Source organism: Ramularia collo-cygni (genome assembly GCF_900074925.1).
Source record: "Ramularia collo-cygni strain URUG2 genome assembly, contig: RCC_scaffold11, whole genome shotgun sequence".
NCBI classification, from domain to species: Eukaryota; Fungi; Ascomycota; class Dothideomycetes; order Mycosphaerellales; family Mycosphaerellaceae; genus Ramularia; species Ramularia collo-cygni.
In genome coordinates, this window is record NW_019716265.1 from 1,031,795 (window position 1) to 1,045,137 (window position 13,343).

The following is a 13,343-nucleotide window of genomic DNA, read 5'->3' on the forward strand; positions in this document are numbered from 1 at the left end:
ACGATTCTGGCATCATGGCGGCGGTCTCGCGGCGACGGAAGCAGGCGACATATGGCAAGCCTTCACGCTCCGTCAACACGTGGAACAGCGGGAATCTGAACGCCTTGGACGAGGACGAACTTCCCATTGTGGAGCCAACAACTTCAAGATCAGCTGGAGTAATGAAGTCATACTCTGTTCAGAAACGCGAAACCAAGCCGAAAAGCCCAAGATTGAAGGCAAAACCGTCGAAGAGCCGCGCGATCAAAGAGGACATATGGGATGTTCCCTCATCTGAGTCATCTGAAGATGACATCTCGCCCGTAAAGAGGCAGTCTGTTCAAAAATTAGGCGGCAAGGGAAGATCGGAGAGGGGGCAAGAAGATGTGCAGCTTGCGCCCTGGGAGAAGGCGAAGGTAGTCGAATCGGGCACTGCCCGGCGAGACGATATTGGAACTTCGGGTAGAGGTGTCGTAAGGGCTATTGGAGAGAGTGAACAGTCGCAAACTGTTGATTCTCTCGTGCCTTTGGCGGATTCGCCGTCGAGAGAAAGTGCCACGCCTCCTGTGCAGCCTAGCCCCAAGTCATCGAGTGCAGCTGCTAGAYTACAGGCCAAGCGGCGTCAATCAGGCCATGTTGTCACCACTGAGGCTAGCAAACCATGCCAACCTTTCAAAAGGACAGCTCAGGGAGGACCGCATACCGTAATGGGACCACGGAAGCGTCTTCGTTCCAACAAGACGGAAGGCGGCGACATCCTAATGGATGATGTGTCAGTCCCAAGCTGCGATAGCCATGAGATGAGCATATCATCGGAGTCACCATTGCATGGCACTTTGCAGAAACCAGAAACCGGAGGAGGAGGTGCTGACGTCTCGACGGCGACAGCAGCGATATCCGAAACTAATCAGGCTGCTAATCCAAGACGAAATCGGCGTGGCAACCTGACAACACACTCTTCGCCGAGAAAGGGAGTCTCGGCGCCGGCCAGACTGAATGAGATGCTTCCTGTAGATGCCGACAATACCGACGACACACGGTCTACTTTGAACACGGACAGCACAGCAGTTACGCCCGACAAGAATAGTGATGCTCGTTACCCAGCATCGCCTCAAACGGCCTTCAGAACAGGCGCAACAAAGAATCAAAGTCATCTTCTTAACGAGTTACTACATGCCGAATCCGCAGTTCCTTCTCCAAGTGCGCTTCCAATGCAAGCATTGAAAATCACAAGCACTCGTCGAGGGCCTGGAGGGATGGCCTCGAGAATGCTTCCCAAGTCGAGCTCTGACGTTGGTCGGCCACGAACCAAGCTGGTCGACCGACTGAAGGCATCTGCAGAGAGCTCTGACGAGGGGACTTCCGAGGAGGACATTACTGATGCGAGCGACGTGGAAATGAATGACGCTGGCGATCGTGAGGATGTAACGCCGGAAGGAACTCAAAGCCACAGTCAAGCAACCGCCGCGAACAGCAGGCCTAAGTTCACGTATGCTGCTTCTCAGGTCACTTGGCTGAAGGAGGAGAGTCTCGAGGAAGAGCTGATGCTCAACATGCCTACCGACTCACAACACCGTCCAAAAATTACACACTGGCATGGTCTTGGAAACTCGAACTCAACCTCGCAGAAGGAGTCATTCGAGATGGAAGACAGCGATGACGAAGGAGCAGCGGGAAGACTACGAACAATTCACGAGCTCCGCGCAGGTGGCATCAACCGGCGCTTCATGGACGACATCAGTGGCCTGCTTGAAGACGTTGCTAACCACAATATCAAAGCCCGAAGCAGGAGGCGATCGGCATTGATCGATGTTGCGAATAAGCTAACAGACAAATCTTTTGCCGCCAAGTTCTATACACAAGGCTTCGAGCAGCAGCTCTTGTCAGAATGTGTCGCGCCACCCGATGATATCGCCGACTTTGCTCTGGCTGTGGCTATTGTCGTGATTCTAGCAGGCGCTCCACCAGAGCACACAGCTCAGTCGCTCAAAGATGGAGGCGCATTATCCCTGCTAGTCCGAATGCTCAGCAACCGTACTGATCCAAAAAAGCTGGTCAAGGAGCGTCGGAACAACATGTCGAAAGGCGCACAGTCTGACTTCCTCCACTTCATTGGGCGTGTCACAGAGCAGCAAGCGATCTGGGGAGACGCAGTTCCAACTCTAGTCACCTCGCGCACTATTTCGCTGAGGGCACTCGATCTTCTGGCGGCCAAACTCCGGAGAGCAGGAGATCAATCCGAGATACTGAGCCACGATTCCATACAAGAGGTGCTGTTCTCGCAGACTGAGATCGACCTAGTTCGCAGCGGCGACATCCCGGCCGAGGTCACGCTCTCGATGTCGCTGCTCGAGTCGCTCTCCACAACTACGATAAATCTTGCTTGGCCGGCTGAGCTCACCAAATGCTTGGGGAACATGGTCGCGCTCCCGATCCTGGTCAACGACAAAGCGCAAAAGCTCCGATTCCTGACCTTGCGACTTTGTCTCCATCTCACCAATGGCAATCAAAGGAATTGCAAGGCTTTTGCAGGGCCAGACACGGTCGTCGCGCTGCTTCAATCCATGGCCAATGGTTTCGAAGCACTCTCTCAAGACCAGGAAGAGAGTCAGAGGACCATCAGTCTGGATCTACTGGTGCTTACAATGGGCATAATGATCAATCTGACTGAACAAAGATCGAGCGCTTGCGAGTACGCAGCGACCGAGGAGGCAGTTCCTGTACTGTCGAATCTTGTTGGCACCTTTTTAAAAGGCCAGCAGCGCACGCTCGAGGCAGAGTCCGTAGAGGACGGCGTTACCAATGTCGCTTTCGGCTACCTAGCAGTCGTTCTAGCCAATCTTTGTCGCTACCGCGAGACGAGGCACATCATAGCGTCCAGACTTCCGGGTAAGAAGCTAGAGAGACTAGTCGAAGCTGTACACGAGTTCGTGTTGCACCACCAGAAGGTTGACAACCTCAATTTCGAAGGCGAAGAGGGAACCGCGGTGTGGAGCTCCTTCACAGAGAAACTCAATGGCATTTTGTCAAGACTGAGTGCGGAGGCTGAAGCGGATGAGATCGACAGGCGTTGAAAGGATTGAGAGGTCCAGATACGATCGTCCCGGTTTCAATTGGGAGGACAGACAGGCCAGCGAGAAGGCTCGTTGGCTGCCTAGGTTGGCAGTTGTTTGACTTTGATTGCATTGCGAGATACCCAATACCCTCATTGATTGATGATGTCTTGTTCGGAAAACGCATCAGGATCACCTTATACGTAGTCGTGCTTATCGTGATGGCCAGGATCCAAGATTCAAGACATCCTCCCGTTACACAAGCCGATGTACCGTCCGACCCGGACCATGGTTGACATGTGTTTCCTGGCTCGCACGGATCGTACGGCATCGTTGTCGAAGACGGATCGCGAACGCCGAAGTTCTCCATGCGCTTTATATGTCGAACAGGGCTCGTCGTGCTCGCGAGCAACTTCGAGCAAAGGGGCACATGCTTCCAACAGAACCCGTCGTATGATCATGTTCGCACACGAATCGGTGTTTTTCGGCTTACATGTGACTGCCATGAGCGAGAATCCAATTTTCGGATCTTTACAGGGCGTAGCGCGTTCTCGAAGCCGTTCCAGTCGTTCTGGCGAATAGCAGCCGCTCGGTTAAACCGGGCAAACGGGCCTTCGTTCAAGGATGCGTGCCATGGCGCGTCTCTTCCTCACCCGAGAAGAGTTGCTTACCGCTAAGTGGCCCGCGATGTTACGTCGTTAGGTTCAAAGTCGAGACAGGACAGGAGTCTCTGTGCCAGGTCCTGGTCGCCAGAGCGTGAAAGCTGTTCTTCCCTCGACACGCTCTTACCCTTGATTGTTGCGCTTGCCTTTTTGCATTCCACTGCGTCTAGTCGGCATCATACATATCTCGCTACAATTATAGCAGGCTCCAATTAGAGCAATAGTTGGTCAACGGGAGTAAGCTATTACGTGAAAGCTTCCGGACTACTGAGGCATTAGAGCTACAAGCTCTCTCGCAGGCGGCAGACCACCGCAGGCCAACAATTCTCTCTCGCCAGGGAACATTTTCTTCCAACAACCGCAGGGGCATCCGCAGCAGCAGCAGCATCGCAAGACATCCTGCCCAAGATGCCGCCACAGCAGAAGCAACGCAAGATGGCTATAGTGGGCAGCCGCTCAGTCGGTTAGTGGCGCATGTATCCCGTCTTCTCGACTACAAAACACGTGCTCACCGAGTCGACCTCACTGCAGGCAAGAGTTCGTTGACCGTACAATACGTGGACGGCCACTTTGTCGACTCCTACTACCCCACCATTGAGAACACATTCAGCAAAGTCATTCGGTACCGAAACCAGGACTTTGCTGTAGAGATCATCGACACTGCCGGTCAAGATGAATACACCATTCTCAATAACAAGCACTTTATTGGAATACATGGCTACATGATCGTCTACTCGGTGGCGAGCAAGCAGAGCTTCGAGATGGTGCGAATCATCAGAGACAAGATCCTCAATCACCTGGTATGCAGGAAAGCTTCTCTCCTGGAGATAAACTTTGTCTGWCCAACTACGTTCTACACAGGGCGCCGACACAGTCCCAATCATGATTGTCCAAAACAAATCCGATCTACGACCCGAGGCACGGCAGGTGCAGACACCAGAGGGCAAGAAGCTGGCAGATGAGCTGGGATGCGGATTCATAGACGCCAGTGCGAGGTTCAACGAGAACGTGAGCAAGGCCTTTGAGGGCATGATTGGCGAGATCGAGAAAGGCCAAGAGGCCGGACAGCCCAAGGAGGGCAATTCGAAGTGTGTGGTGATGTGACAGTACTTATACCCGGCTCTGGCGTTGGTGTGGCGTGGCGTGGCGTTCTTTGATAGCGTACAGTGATATAGATTTTGAGGGGATACACACGAATACGATATCGCGCCTGGGAGCTGCTTGATGCTCATTGTTGATTATGAACGTGCCGTCCATGACTTGTTTTTTCGCAGAATGGTCAGCGTCCAAACCTGTCTTTATCAAAGGGCGAAACTTTAACTGCACAGGGATCAATTGATGGCACGGTTTAATTGTCGAGATGAGAATCGACGTTGCTATTGATGTCGACGATCTCACTTTATGTGCTCATCTGGAGCATTGCTGGCCGCAGCTCTCTTCCAGTGTGCCACTTTTTGCAATCACTCCGAACCATTTGAGAAGCCGCCAGCCTAGTGGAGTCCGCCTTCCAGCAGGACGAGAGATCGATGGGAAACCATCTCTCCTGGCTCGCGACTTGATAATGGCAGGGTAAGGGAGCGATCATTTGCCATCTCCTGACTTCGCGCGGCCAAGGCGGGCGCATCCCGTCCATATACATCGACCAATGCCTCTTAACAGGCCTTCTGAGCGCGGCTCTTCTTTCTGAACTGCATACGTGGCCTCGTTTTCGGACGAAAGCTCGTTTCTCGGTCCTACGTTCGCGTTCAAGACGTGTTCGGCAGGACAGAAGACAGACTCTCCACGACAAGCCCGAGGAAATATCGCTAAATTCCTTAGGGAACTCGATGGATCGAGCTCGGGGTTCAGTCCACGTTCCTCCCTCGCCGCCTGCAAGTGACAGATGCCGCGAGTAGGAATATGCTCTGGGTAAGCAACCCAATACGCAAGTACGGCTTGCTGCTGCAGCAGGCTGCCAGCCGCATACGTTTCTAGGAAATTTGTACGTTGGCAGGCCGTCATGACTTTGACTTTCCACTCTAGCCAGGGCAAGTATTTTCCGCGCACGAACTCTGCTTGCTGTCTCTCGCGCTCGGGTCCATCGTCGAATGTGGGATTGGGCTCGGGCAGGAAGTTGGGCTGCTGATGAGAGCTAGGCGGGTCAGGCTCTAGTTTCTGAATAGTCGCCGTGCTGGTCTTTCGAGGATATCTCAATGTCTCAATACCGGAGGCGTCCGCGCTCTCTCTCGGCCGAAGGAAGGTGCTCATGATGGTAAAGGGCTGTCCGGCTAGTGCGATACGTATTTGTGAATGTGCTTGGTGTCTTGGACTGTTGATGTAGGTTTTTGCTGCTGGTGGTGATGCGGAAAGGGCGAAATATCACTTCCATGGCCTTAGTCCTTACCACGTGCCTCGCTGAGGAAATGAGGTCTGCGAACTATCATCATGAGACCGCACCGATAGAATGGGTGTTCATGTGTGGCCTAGCATTGGGATGCGTTTCCTGACAGCGCCTTTCAGTTCGAAAAGCTCATCAGCTTTTCAGTCGGGATTTCTTACATTTTGGGGCAGTCATGAAAGCATCCCGTCTCCCGCCGGCCATACATTCTCTCATGACACCCAACTAGATTTGCACCATCTTTGAAGCCAAAGTGTCATGTATCAGATCGCAATAGTTGGTTTCCACTGCTTCGCAAATCCACGTATTTCGCATCCGATTCCAAAATTCAATGTCCACCTCCACCAGCAGCGTTCTATGATCGAGAGCACAACTTACACTACGACACGGTCAGCAATGGTGTCAGTCTTGTAGGAGGAAGCTTTAGTAGAGGGTCTACTTCTCCGCTAACATTGTCATTGCACTGCGTCCAACACAGCGCATGGGATCACAGACACGTGTCGTCCTGTAGAGGGTCCAATGCTAATGGCGTTCATTCCATTCCATTTCAATGGTACTCGCTAAATCGCCAGGAGAATGTTTCCGCTTCATTCTCGGGGACGCAAACCCAACGGTCATGTCAAAAGACTTGGTCTTTTTCCATGGTGCGAGCTGTCCTACCGAACATCGCACATGATCCGCTCGTTCGAGCTCGCCGGTCGTGCAGCACAACCCACCACACATCGCGGTTGCGTCGCTCATTATGCGACCTGCGGTTTTCGTTCAGGTATCGTGATTCGATGGTCTTCCAGCGGCAGCATAGACTGCTGGGAAATGCTTTAAGCTTTCAACTCCTTACGCTGCATCTCTGCATCCCCGAGACTCTCAGTCCTCGCCGAAATCCTCCTCCGGATCCGCATCGGCATCGTCGATGAATCCATCATCTTCTTCCGTACCCTTCTCCTCGGGAATCGTGCGCGATGAAGCCGGGTGCGGTTGTATCGGTCGAGTAGCGGCATCAGCGCTCGCAGTTTCCTTGGCCACTGCGTCGCAGGCGTCTATCCAGTCGGCGTATACATCAACGGCTTGAGTGAGATCTACACGATCATTAGCTCGATCCCGCATAGACGTCAACGCGCATACAATTGGTGTTGGTTTGGAAGGTCTGAGTGCATGACTTGCAACTCAAGTTGCCGACGCCTTGCTTCTTGTCAATCTTGACGGTTACAGAATTCTCGTGTGCGCAAAAGACACATTTGAAGGTGGTGGCAAGCGGTTCTTTCTGTGGGGTGTCAGTCAATGGACAGACGCGCTGGCGCATAAGCGCGCATGAAAGTACCTTCTTAGGACCTTGAGGTTTGGACGACGACTTGCGTTTTCCCTACGATCATCAGCAACCACCAACGGATTTGCGGAGAACGTATGCATACCATGGCTGCTGTTTGAAGGTTTGAATGGTTGGATGATGCGGTGAAATGATTGCGAGCAGAGAACGAAGATGTGAGGATCCCTTTTGGAATGACGCGCCTGCCTTCTAGGGCGGGTGGACGGGTGCTGACTAACCGTCGGCTTTCCACTCACTCACCACATGACTTTAGGCGCGTGTCCCAACGGCCATCTCCGCCTATCTAACCTCCCCGTAATCATTGATACATTCCACGTGTTGGCATCAATTGTGTGATCCTGCAGCAAATCATTTTGCATCTCCWACACCTTTCGTCGCTGTGCTACCACATTGTGAAGCTTTGCTTCCCTTACCGAGTCTTGTTTCACACGGTTTCATTACTAGAACAAGCAACCTCAAAACAGGAGCGTATTTCGTACTTCCGTCGCTCTGATTCTGCAGATCAACCATGGCCTCATCGTCAGATCTATCTCAGAAGCTGGACACCATCTTAGCCAAGCTCAACCAACTCGAACAAGGCCAAGCAAGCCTCAGACAGAATGATGCTGTACTCGGGACCACCGTGGAAGCCATAAACGGTCGCGTCAATGCTCTAGCTGGTGTCAAGTTGGCTCAGGACGGCACGGCTCACGATGCATCTTTGCCCAGCCCCAAATTGCCCCCAAATGCTCACCATCAGCGGGACGGCATTCCCTCCATCGATGAGACTGCAAATGAATCCAGCGAAAACACAGAGTCCGCAACCCCACCTGCAAGACGACCAAGTGCTACAACATCCAAGATCATCCTTACTTCGTACCCTGGACAAGCGGGTGTAGATCCTCTACCGATGGAGTGGGGTGCCAAAGACCCTCGCAAACGTGGTCCAGTTGTGGTATCTCGTAATCCTAGCACCATTCGGAGAAGAAATGCTGTCGGCGCGCATGGCGGATCATACAGCATTTACTATGCGCTTGCGGTAGCTGCGAAGCAGATTGACACAGATCACAAGCCGGACTTCACTAACACTGAGCCTGCGGTTACTCTCGGTCCTTTCCCGTCGTGGCACGACCCCAAGAAGATTGTTGCCATGGATCCCTTGGGCCACCTTGCTCCATGGATGTTCAAGGACTACATCAAGGACGAAAACGTGGAAATCAGACCAACAATCGCCATCACGAAGGTAAGTCGTGCGTAGAGAAGGTGATCTTACGTACTAGTGATCGTTCACTTGTTGTGCAAATCACTAACAGTCGTCAGGCCCACATGAAGATCCCAGAGCTAGAGGAGAGCGTTCGCAAAGGGAGACTAGTACCGGACGGTAAGATCTGTCTCAACGAGACAGGCGAGCTCGCGGTGACAAAATTCGCGGTGGAGCCCGTGTGGTACCTACCGGGTGTCGCTGAACGCTTCGGAATCGACGAGGGCACCCTCAGGCGATCGCTGTTCGAGCACACGGGTGGCAGCTACCCAGAATTGATCACAAGAAACGACATCAAATTGTTCATGCCACCAATAGGCGGACTGACAGTGTACTGCTTTGGCGACCCTGAAAAGATGAGCAATCCGGATGTCAAGCTCGCACTCCGAGTTCACGACGAGTGCAATGGCTCAGATGTATTCGGGTCTGACATTTGCACCTGCAGACCGTATCTTATCTTCGGCATTGAAGAGGCGGTAAAAGAGGCGCAGAAAGGCGGCAGCGGCGTTGTCATCTACTTTCGTAAGGAGGGTCGCGCATTGGGCGAGGTCACCAAGTACTTGGTGTACAATGCTCGTAAGCGTGGGCTTGACCGCGCCTCGGAATACTTCAAGCGCACGGAAAACATCGCTGGTGTTAAGGACATGAGATTCCAAGCTCTTATGCCTGATATTCTACACTGGTTGGGAATCACAAAGATTGACCGAATGATGTCAATGTCCAACATGAAGCACGACGCCATCGTTGAGCAGGTACGTTACGTAGACTCACCATGCATGAGGTACTGTCATCAAATGCAGAAGCTGATCTTTCGACAGGGCATTCCGATTTACGAGCGAGTCCCAATTCCGGACGACATGATTCCGGAAGACAGCAGAGTCGAAATTGACGCCAAAATCCATGCTGGATACTGTGAGTATTCTACTTTCAGTACACTGCACTATGTCTGTCTAACCATGAGTTCAGTCACCACGGGCAAGATTATGACCATTGAAGAGCTCAACAACGTCAAAGGGCGTGCTTGGGAGGATGTCGACCATTGATCAATGCTACCCACGGGCCACGGGCACAGTAAGCGGATTATCCCGACACAGCATTAACCTTGTTATGTAACCACATATCGGGATTCTGGAGTCGTCCGAACTGCCACGTAGCGAGTACGTCTCGACCCAGCTGTCGTCGCCCAGCACGAAGCATAGCGGAAGTAATGGGAAACACATGCGGCACACATCAATTAGCAACCTTCGTTGAAAAACGTGGCCCAGAATAGCCTACCCAAGATAACGTCTTGGGCCAATGGAAAGCTGGTGCGAGCTGTTCAACCCGTTTTGCTGACCTCCTTTGACACATGCTGTGATCGCGTGCGACACTCGATGTTTGATCTTGGGGTCAAATCCAAAAGCCCGGGAAATTGTGTTATACAGCATCTCTGCTCAGGTTGCAGAAATGTTCCAACTCTCATGCCTCTCATCTCATGTTGCTCGACAGATGCTTGTCCGCCTCATGATGATGCTGATTGCCGCGGAGAATTCTGCCTTGGCTGATGTACTAGCGAGTGCTCCGCGGAGAGTCTGCCCGCTTCTGCGTCTGCTGCGTCTGGGTCTGTGGGCAAAGTCTGCCTCTCTCTCTCTCTCCCTCTCTCTTTCACACCGAATCGTCCAAACATGTCGGTGTGCGCGATTCGTTATTGCTTGCAGTGTCGTTTGCCTATGGGAACATTTGCTACTCACTTAGCCTGTGCCCAACGTTGCTAGGTCCAACACCCATGCTTTCAGCGAGATCCCGCTTTGCAGTAACCCTGCTCAAAACGGTTCCTGTGAGTTCCTGACCAGTCAGACCGGCAGTGTAGCTCCGCAGGCCGCTCAGCTAGCAACTCAAGCCCCAGGTCCGATGAGCCGCGTCAACTTACCAACGCATGAAGGCCCAGTCTTGAAAGCGTGGCAGCCCCCCGATCCACGCCTCGGCCCTCTAGCGGCATCTACCAGCGCATCGGAATTTCAGGCCTTGGAGTCCCATCAGCTGAACTGTTGTTTGCGAGAACTTGCGGTGTCTCGAATGATCTAGCCGAAAACTGCAATCCTTGGAGGTAGCTCGTCGGCTGCAGTTTGACAGTGGGGCGAGCAGGGATTGACTTCTCCACCTGCTTCGTGGCAACCATGTTCGCGAGACAAACAAAACTTGCGGAAGTGACCGACCGAACCGTCACACGTATCTCACGCGACACTCCCAACAAGTCAGCGGCAAATCGAGCGGCTCGCCGGCAGCTTGCATAGCCCAGTAAAACGCTGACAGCTCGTTCTCGGCCAAATGAGCCAGACATGTAGCAGTGCTGGCAAAGACCCCGATTCGTAGACCCGCATCGAACGATTGGGTGCCAGGCCTGCGCGGGCAACATTCTACGATTAGTACGTACAACGTATCGATACCCGAGCTAGGCAAGTGAAAGTGGGAGGTCATGTACTGGCTCTCTCCCGTCAAACCTCTTTCTCATCAATCGACGCTTGCATCTACGAMGCTACCACGGACCTTCCCAGCATCCCAACTTCCAAAGCCAACACCGTCTCCTACAGCCTCGCATCAGGAACCCAGCTCAAATTGACATACCATCCCATCATGTCTGGCAAATTCAAGCAATCGAAATCTACCGTGACTGCGACCTTGAACCGCTCGCACTCTTACAGCACGCAACAGGATGGCAGCAGGTCGCTCTCTGGCAACGCATCCTCTACCTTGGCTGATGTTGTCTCCCGGTCAGCCTCACCGGGCTGGAAGAGTCCGCAAGTGAGCCCGCTGCCGTCGCCATCAGAGCATTCTCACCCAGGGCGTCGGACCAGCTGGGAAGATTGCATGCTCAAGCGGGCCGGCTACACCAGCTTCCCAGACTTTGATCAGTTGCGAGCGCAGCTTGAGTCGAAGAAGACATGATGGCAATGACGAGCTTCTCATCCAGTCTATGTTGTCTTCGCGATCACCTTCCATCAATCTAGCACGACAAGTATCGCCAAGTGCCGGCGATGACTGGCCCTCACACCACCAYCACCACCAACAACAACATCAACGACATCAACAACATCCTTTGGGCGGCAACCTTTCTATCTGACTGGTCAAACGACCACTACCTAGAAGACTGTACAGAGACACTGGAGTTCACTTCCAGAGACAAAGCATGTGCCGATAGGCTCCACCAGGGGCTGGGCAAGCCACCTTTTGCCACGTCAGACAGTCAGCGGACGATCTCTCCCTAATGCAAGCATGACTTCCGGACTGCTCATGCATATCAGCTTCAAGTGGACCTTCGACAACCGATGAGGAGAACGTGCTCGGCCGCGTGGAAGGTTGTCACTCCGTCGTCGCTGTCCCATCACAGTATCACCTCGAGCGTTGGCGACGGAGAAGGGCAACCGAGAATAGGAGCCGAACGACGTCTGGCCGAGGTTTCAAGAGACATTCTCTTTTGTAATGTTACGATAATGATTATGTTCTACGATATGCTTATGCACTCACGACGTTACTACACAAAAGCATATACAGTAATGATACACTGCTCTTGTGCCCTGCTTCCTTCCAACATGAACAACCCTTCTTTCTTCACATAAGTCTCCCATGTAAATTGCGTCTGTACTGGTGCCGTAGACTGAGGCATCCCGACGCTGCAAGTATGGCCTTCCTATTATCTCCAGACTCAGTGTACAGACCGACCATGACACCCTCGCATACAATGATCTTCTCTCCTCCCACCATCTTCGCATCCTCCGCAGGTGTCCCATGCCTTGGTACAACTGTCACAGGTCTTCTTTCCACGTTGCTTACATTTCAACGTGAGACCGCCTTCGGTGGCGTACATGGTTCGTGTTCGTATAAATTCGTTGAGGATTTGGGCGAGCGTCGGTGGGTGAACATGTGCCGACCTTGGTATTATAGTTGTACCATATTCTGCCTGCTCGTGCCATTTGTTGGGCCAGTGTTTCGCTGGTTGCAGACTTCTCGTCCCGTGCCCCTGTGCTTTCCTGACGGAGTTTGATTGAATGTTGCGAGGTCTTATAGCCAGTGACTTGGGATGCAATGAGTAACGAAGGGTCAAGAATGATGAATAGAAGGGGACTGGATGTCTGGAATAGCCGGTAGTCCGTGTGGCAGTGAGTGAACAGAGATGGTGTCGTGGTCAGTAGAACAAACTGGCACCGACATCCCCAGGGCATCAATCCTGAAAACACCACAGAAAGACAGGTCTCACCGGAATTTCGCACAAGCAAGGAGCATCACGACCTCAAGGAGACATAACATAGCCCCAAAGTTTCCAACAAATATGAAGAGAAAAAGGTCTCGAGTGATGGCCCAAGGGGGCTTTAGGGTCAGGGTTGGGGTAGCGTCCCGTTCGACAGCATGAGCCTGCCACGAGTTGAACACAATGTTTACAGTCTGCCGGATGTCTACCAAGTCGATTTATACCGCTTGAGATGACTTGAGTTATGGGAATAATCAGTTGCTTGTAGTGTATGCAAGCTTGGATGTTGCCCTTACGACAACTGCAATTCTTGTGTCGGACAATGCATTGACGCGGCTGCAACACTTTGCAACGGGATGCGTCTTCCATTACCGGGCTCTTGCAGGACGTTCTTGGTCAAGCGGCCGAACGATCCTCTCGGCCAGACGTGTGGCGCCGGAGAGGAATGCAGCTGTATCAAGCCGCGCTTGTGTAGCCACATCC

At 52.7% G+C, this 13,343-nt stretch overlaps 6 protein-coding genes; 4 read left to right on the top strand and 2 right to left on the bottom strand.

The window, feature by feature from the left end:
• Positions 1-14: 14 nt before the first annotated feature.
• RCC_07469 (uncharacterized protein) lies at positions 15-3,053 on the top strand (the record flags this gene model as incomplete). The annotated part of the gene is made up of 1 exon (XM_023772726.1): positions 15-3,053. One exon carries the CDS (start codon positions 15-17, stop codon positions 3,051-3,053), a length of 3,039 nt encoding a protein of 1,012 aa, XP_023628494.1.
• Positions 3,054-4,102: 1,049 nt separating this feature from the next.
• Positions 4,103-4,798, top strand: RCC_07470 (probable ras-related GTP-binding protein; the record flags this gene model as incomplete). XM_023772727.1 has 3 exons in its annotated part: positions 4,103-4,157; positions 4,226-4,494; positions 4,556-4,798. 3 exons carry the CDS (start codon positions 4,103-4,105, stop codon positions 4,796-4,798), a joined length of 567 nt encoding a protein of 188 aa, XP_023628495.1.
• A 477-nt stretch (positions 4,799-5,275) lies between these two features.
• Positions 5,276-5,941, bottom strand: RCC_07471 (uncharacterized protein; the record flags this gene model as incomplete). The annotated part of the gene is made up of 1 exon (XM_023772728.1): positions 5,276-5,941. One exon carries the CDS (start codon positions 5,939-5,941, stop codon positions 5,276-5,278), a length of 666 nt encoding a protein of 221 aa, XP_023628496.1.
• A 994-nt stretch (positions 5,942-6,935) lies between these two features.
• Positions 6,936-7,483, bottom strand: RCC_07472 (related to ELF1 ### transcription elongation factor; the record flags this gene model as incomplete). XM_023772729.1 has 4 exons in its annotated part: positions 6,936-7,147; positions 7,194-7,332; positions 7,390-7,431; positions 7,481-7,483. 4 exons carry the CDS (start codon positions 7,481-7,483, stop codon positions 6,936-6,938), a joined length of 396 nt encoding a protein of 131 aa, XP_023628497.1.
• A 420-nt stretch (positions 7,484-7,903) lies between these two features.
• RCC_07473 (probable bifunctional GTP cyclohydrolase II/3, 4-dihydroxy-2butanone-4-phosphate synthase) lies at positions 7,904-9,678 on the top strand (the record flags this gene model as incomplete). XM_023772730.1 has 4 exons in its annotated part: positions 7,904-8,617; positions 8,695-9,387; positions 9,454-9,547; positions 9,602-9,678. 4 exons carry the CDS (start codon positions 7,904-7,906, stop codon positions 9,676-9,678), a joined length of 1,578 nt encoding a protein of 525 aa, XP_023628498.1.
• Positions 9,679-11,248: 1,570 nt separating this feature from the next.
• On the top strand, positions 11,249-11,560 carry RCC_07474 (uncharacterized protein; the record flags this gene model as incomplete). Its single annotated transcript, XM_023772731.1, has 1 exon — positions 11,249-11,560. The coding sequence occupies one exon, from the start codon at positions 11,249-11,251 to the stop codon at positions 11,558-11,560; it is 312 nt and encodes a 103-aa protein (XP_023628499.1).
• Positions 11,561-13,343: the final 1,783 nt, after the last annotated feature.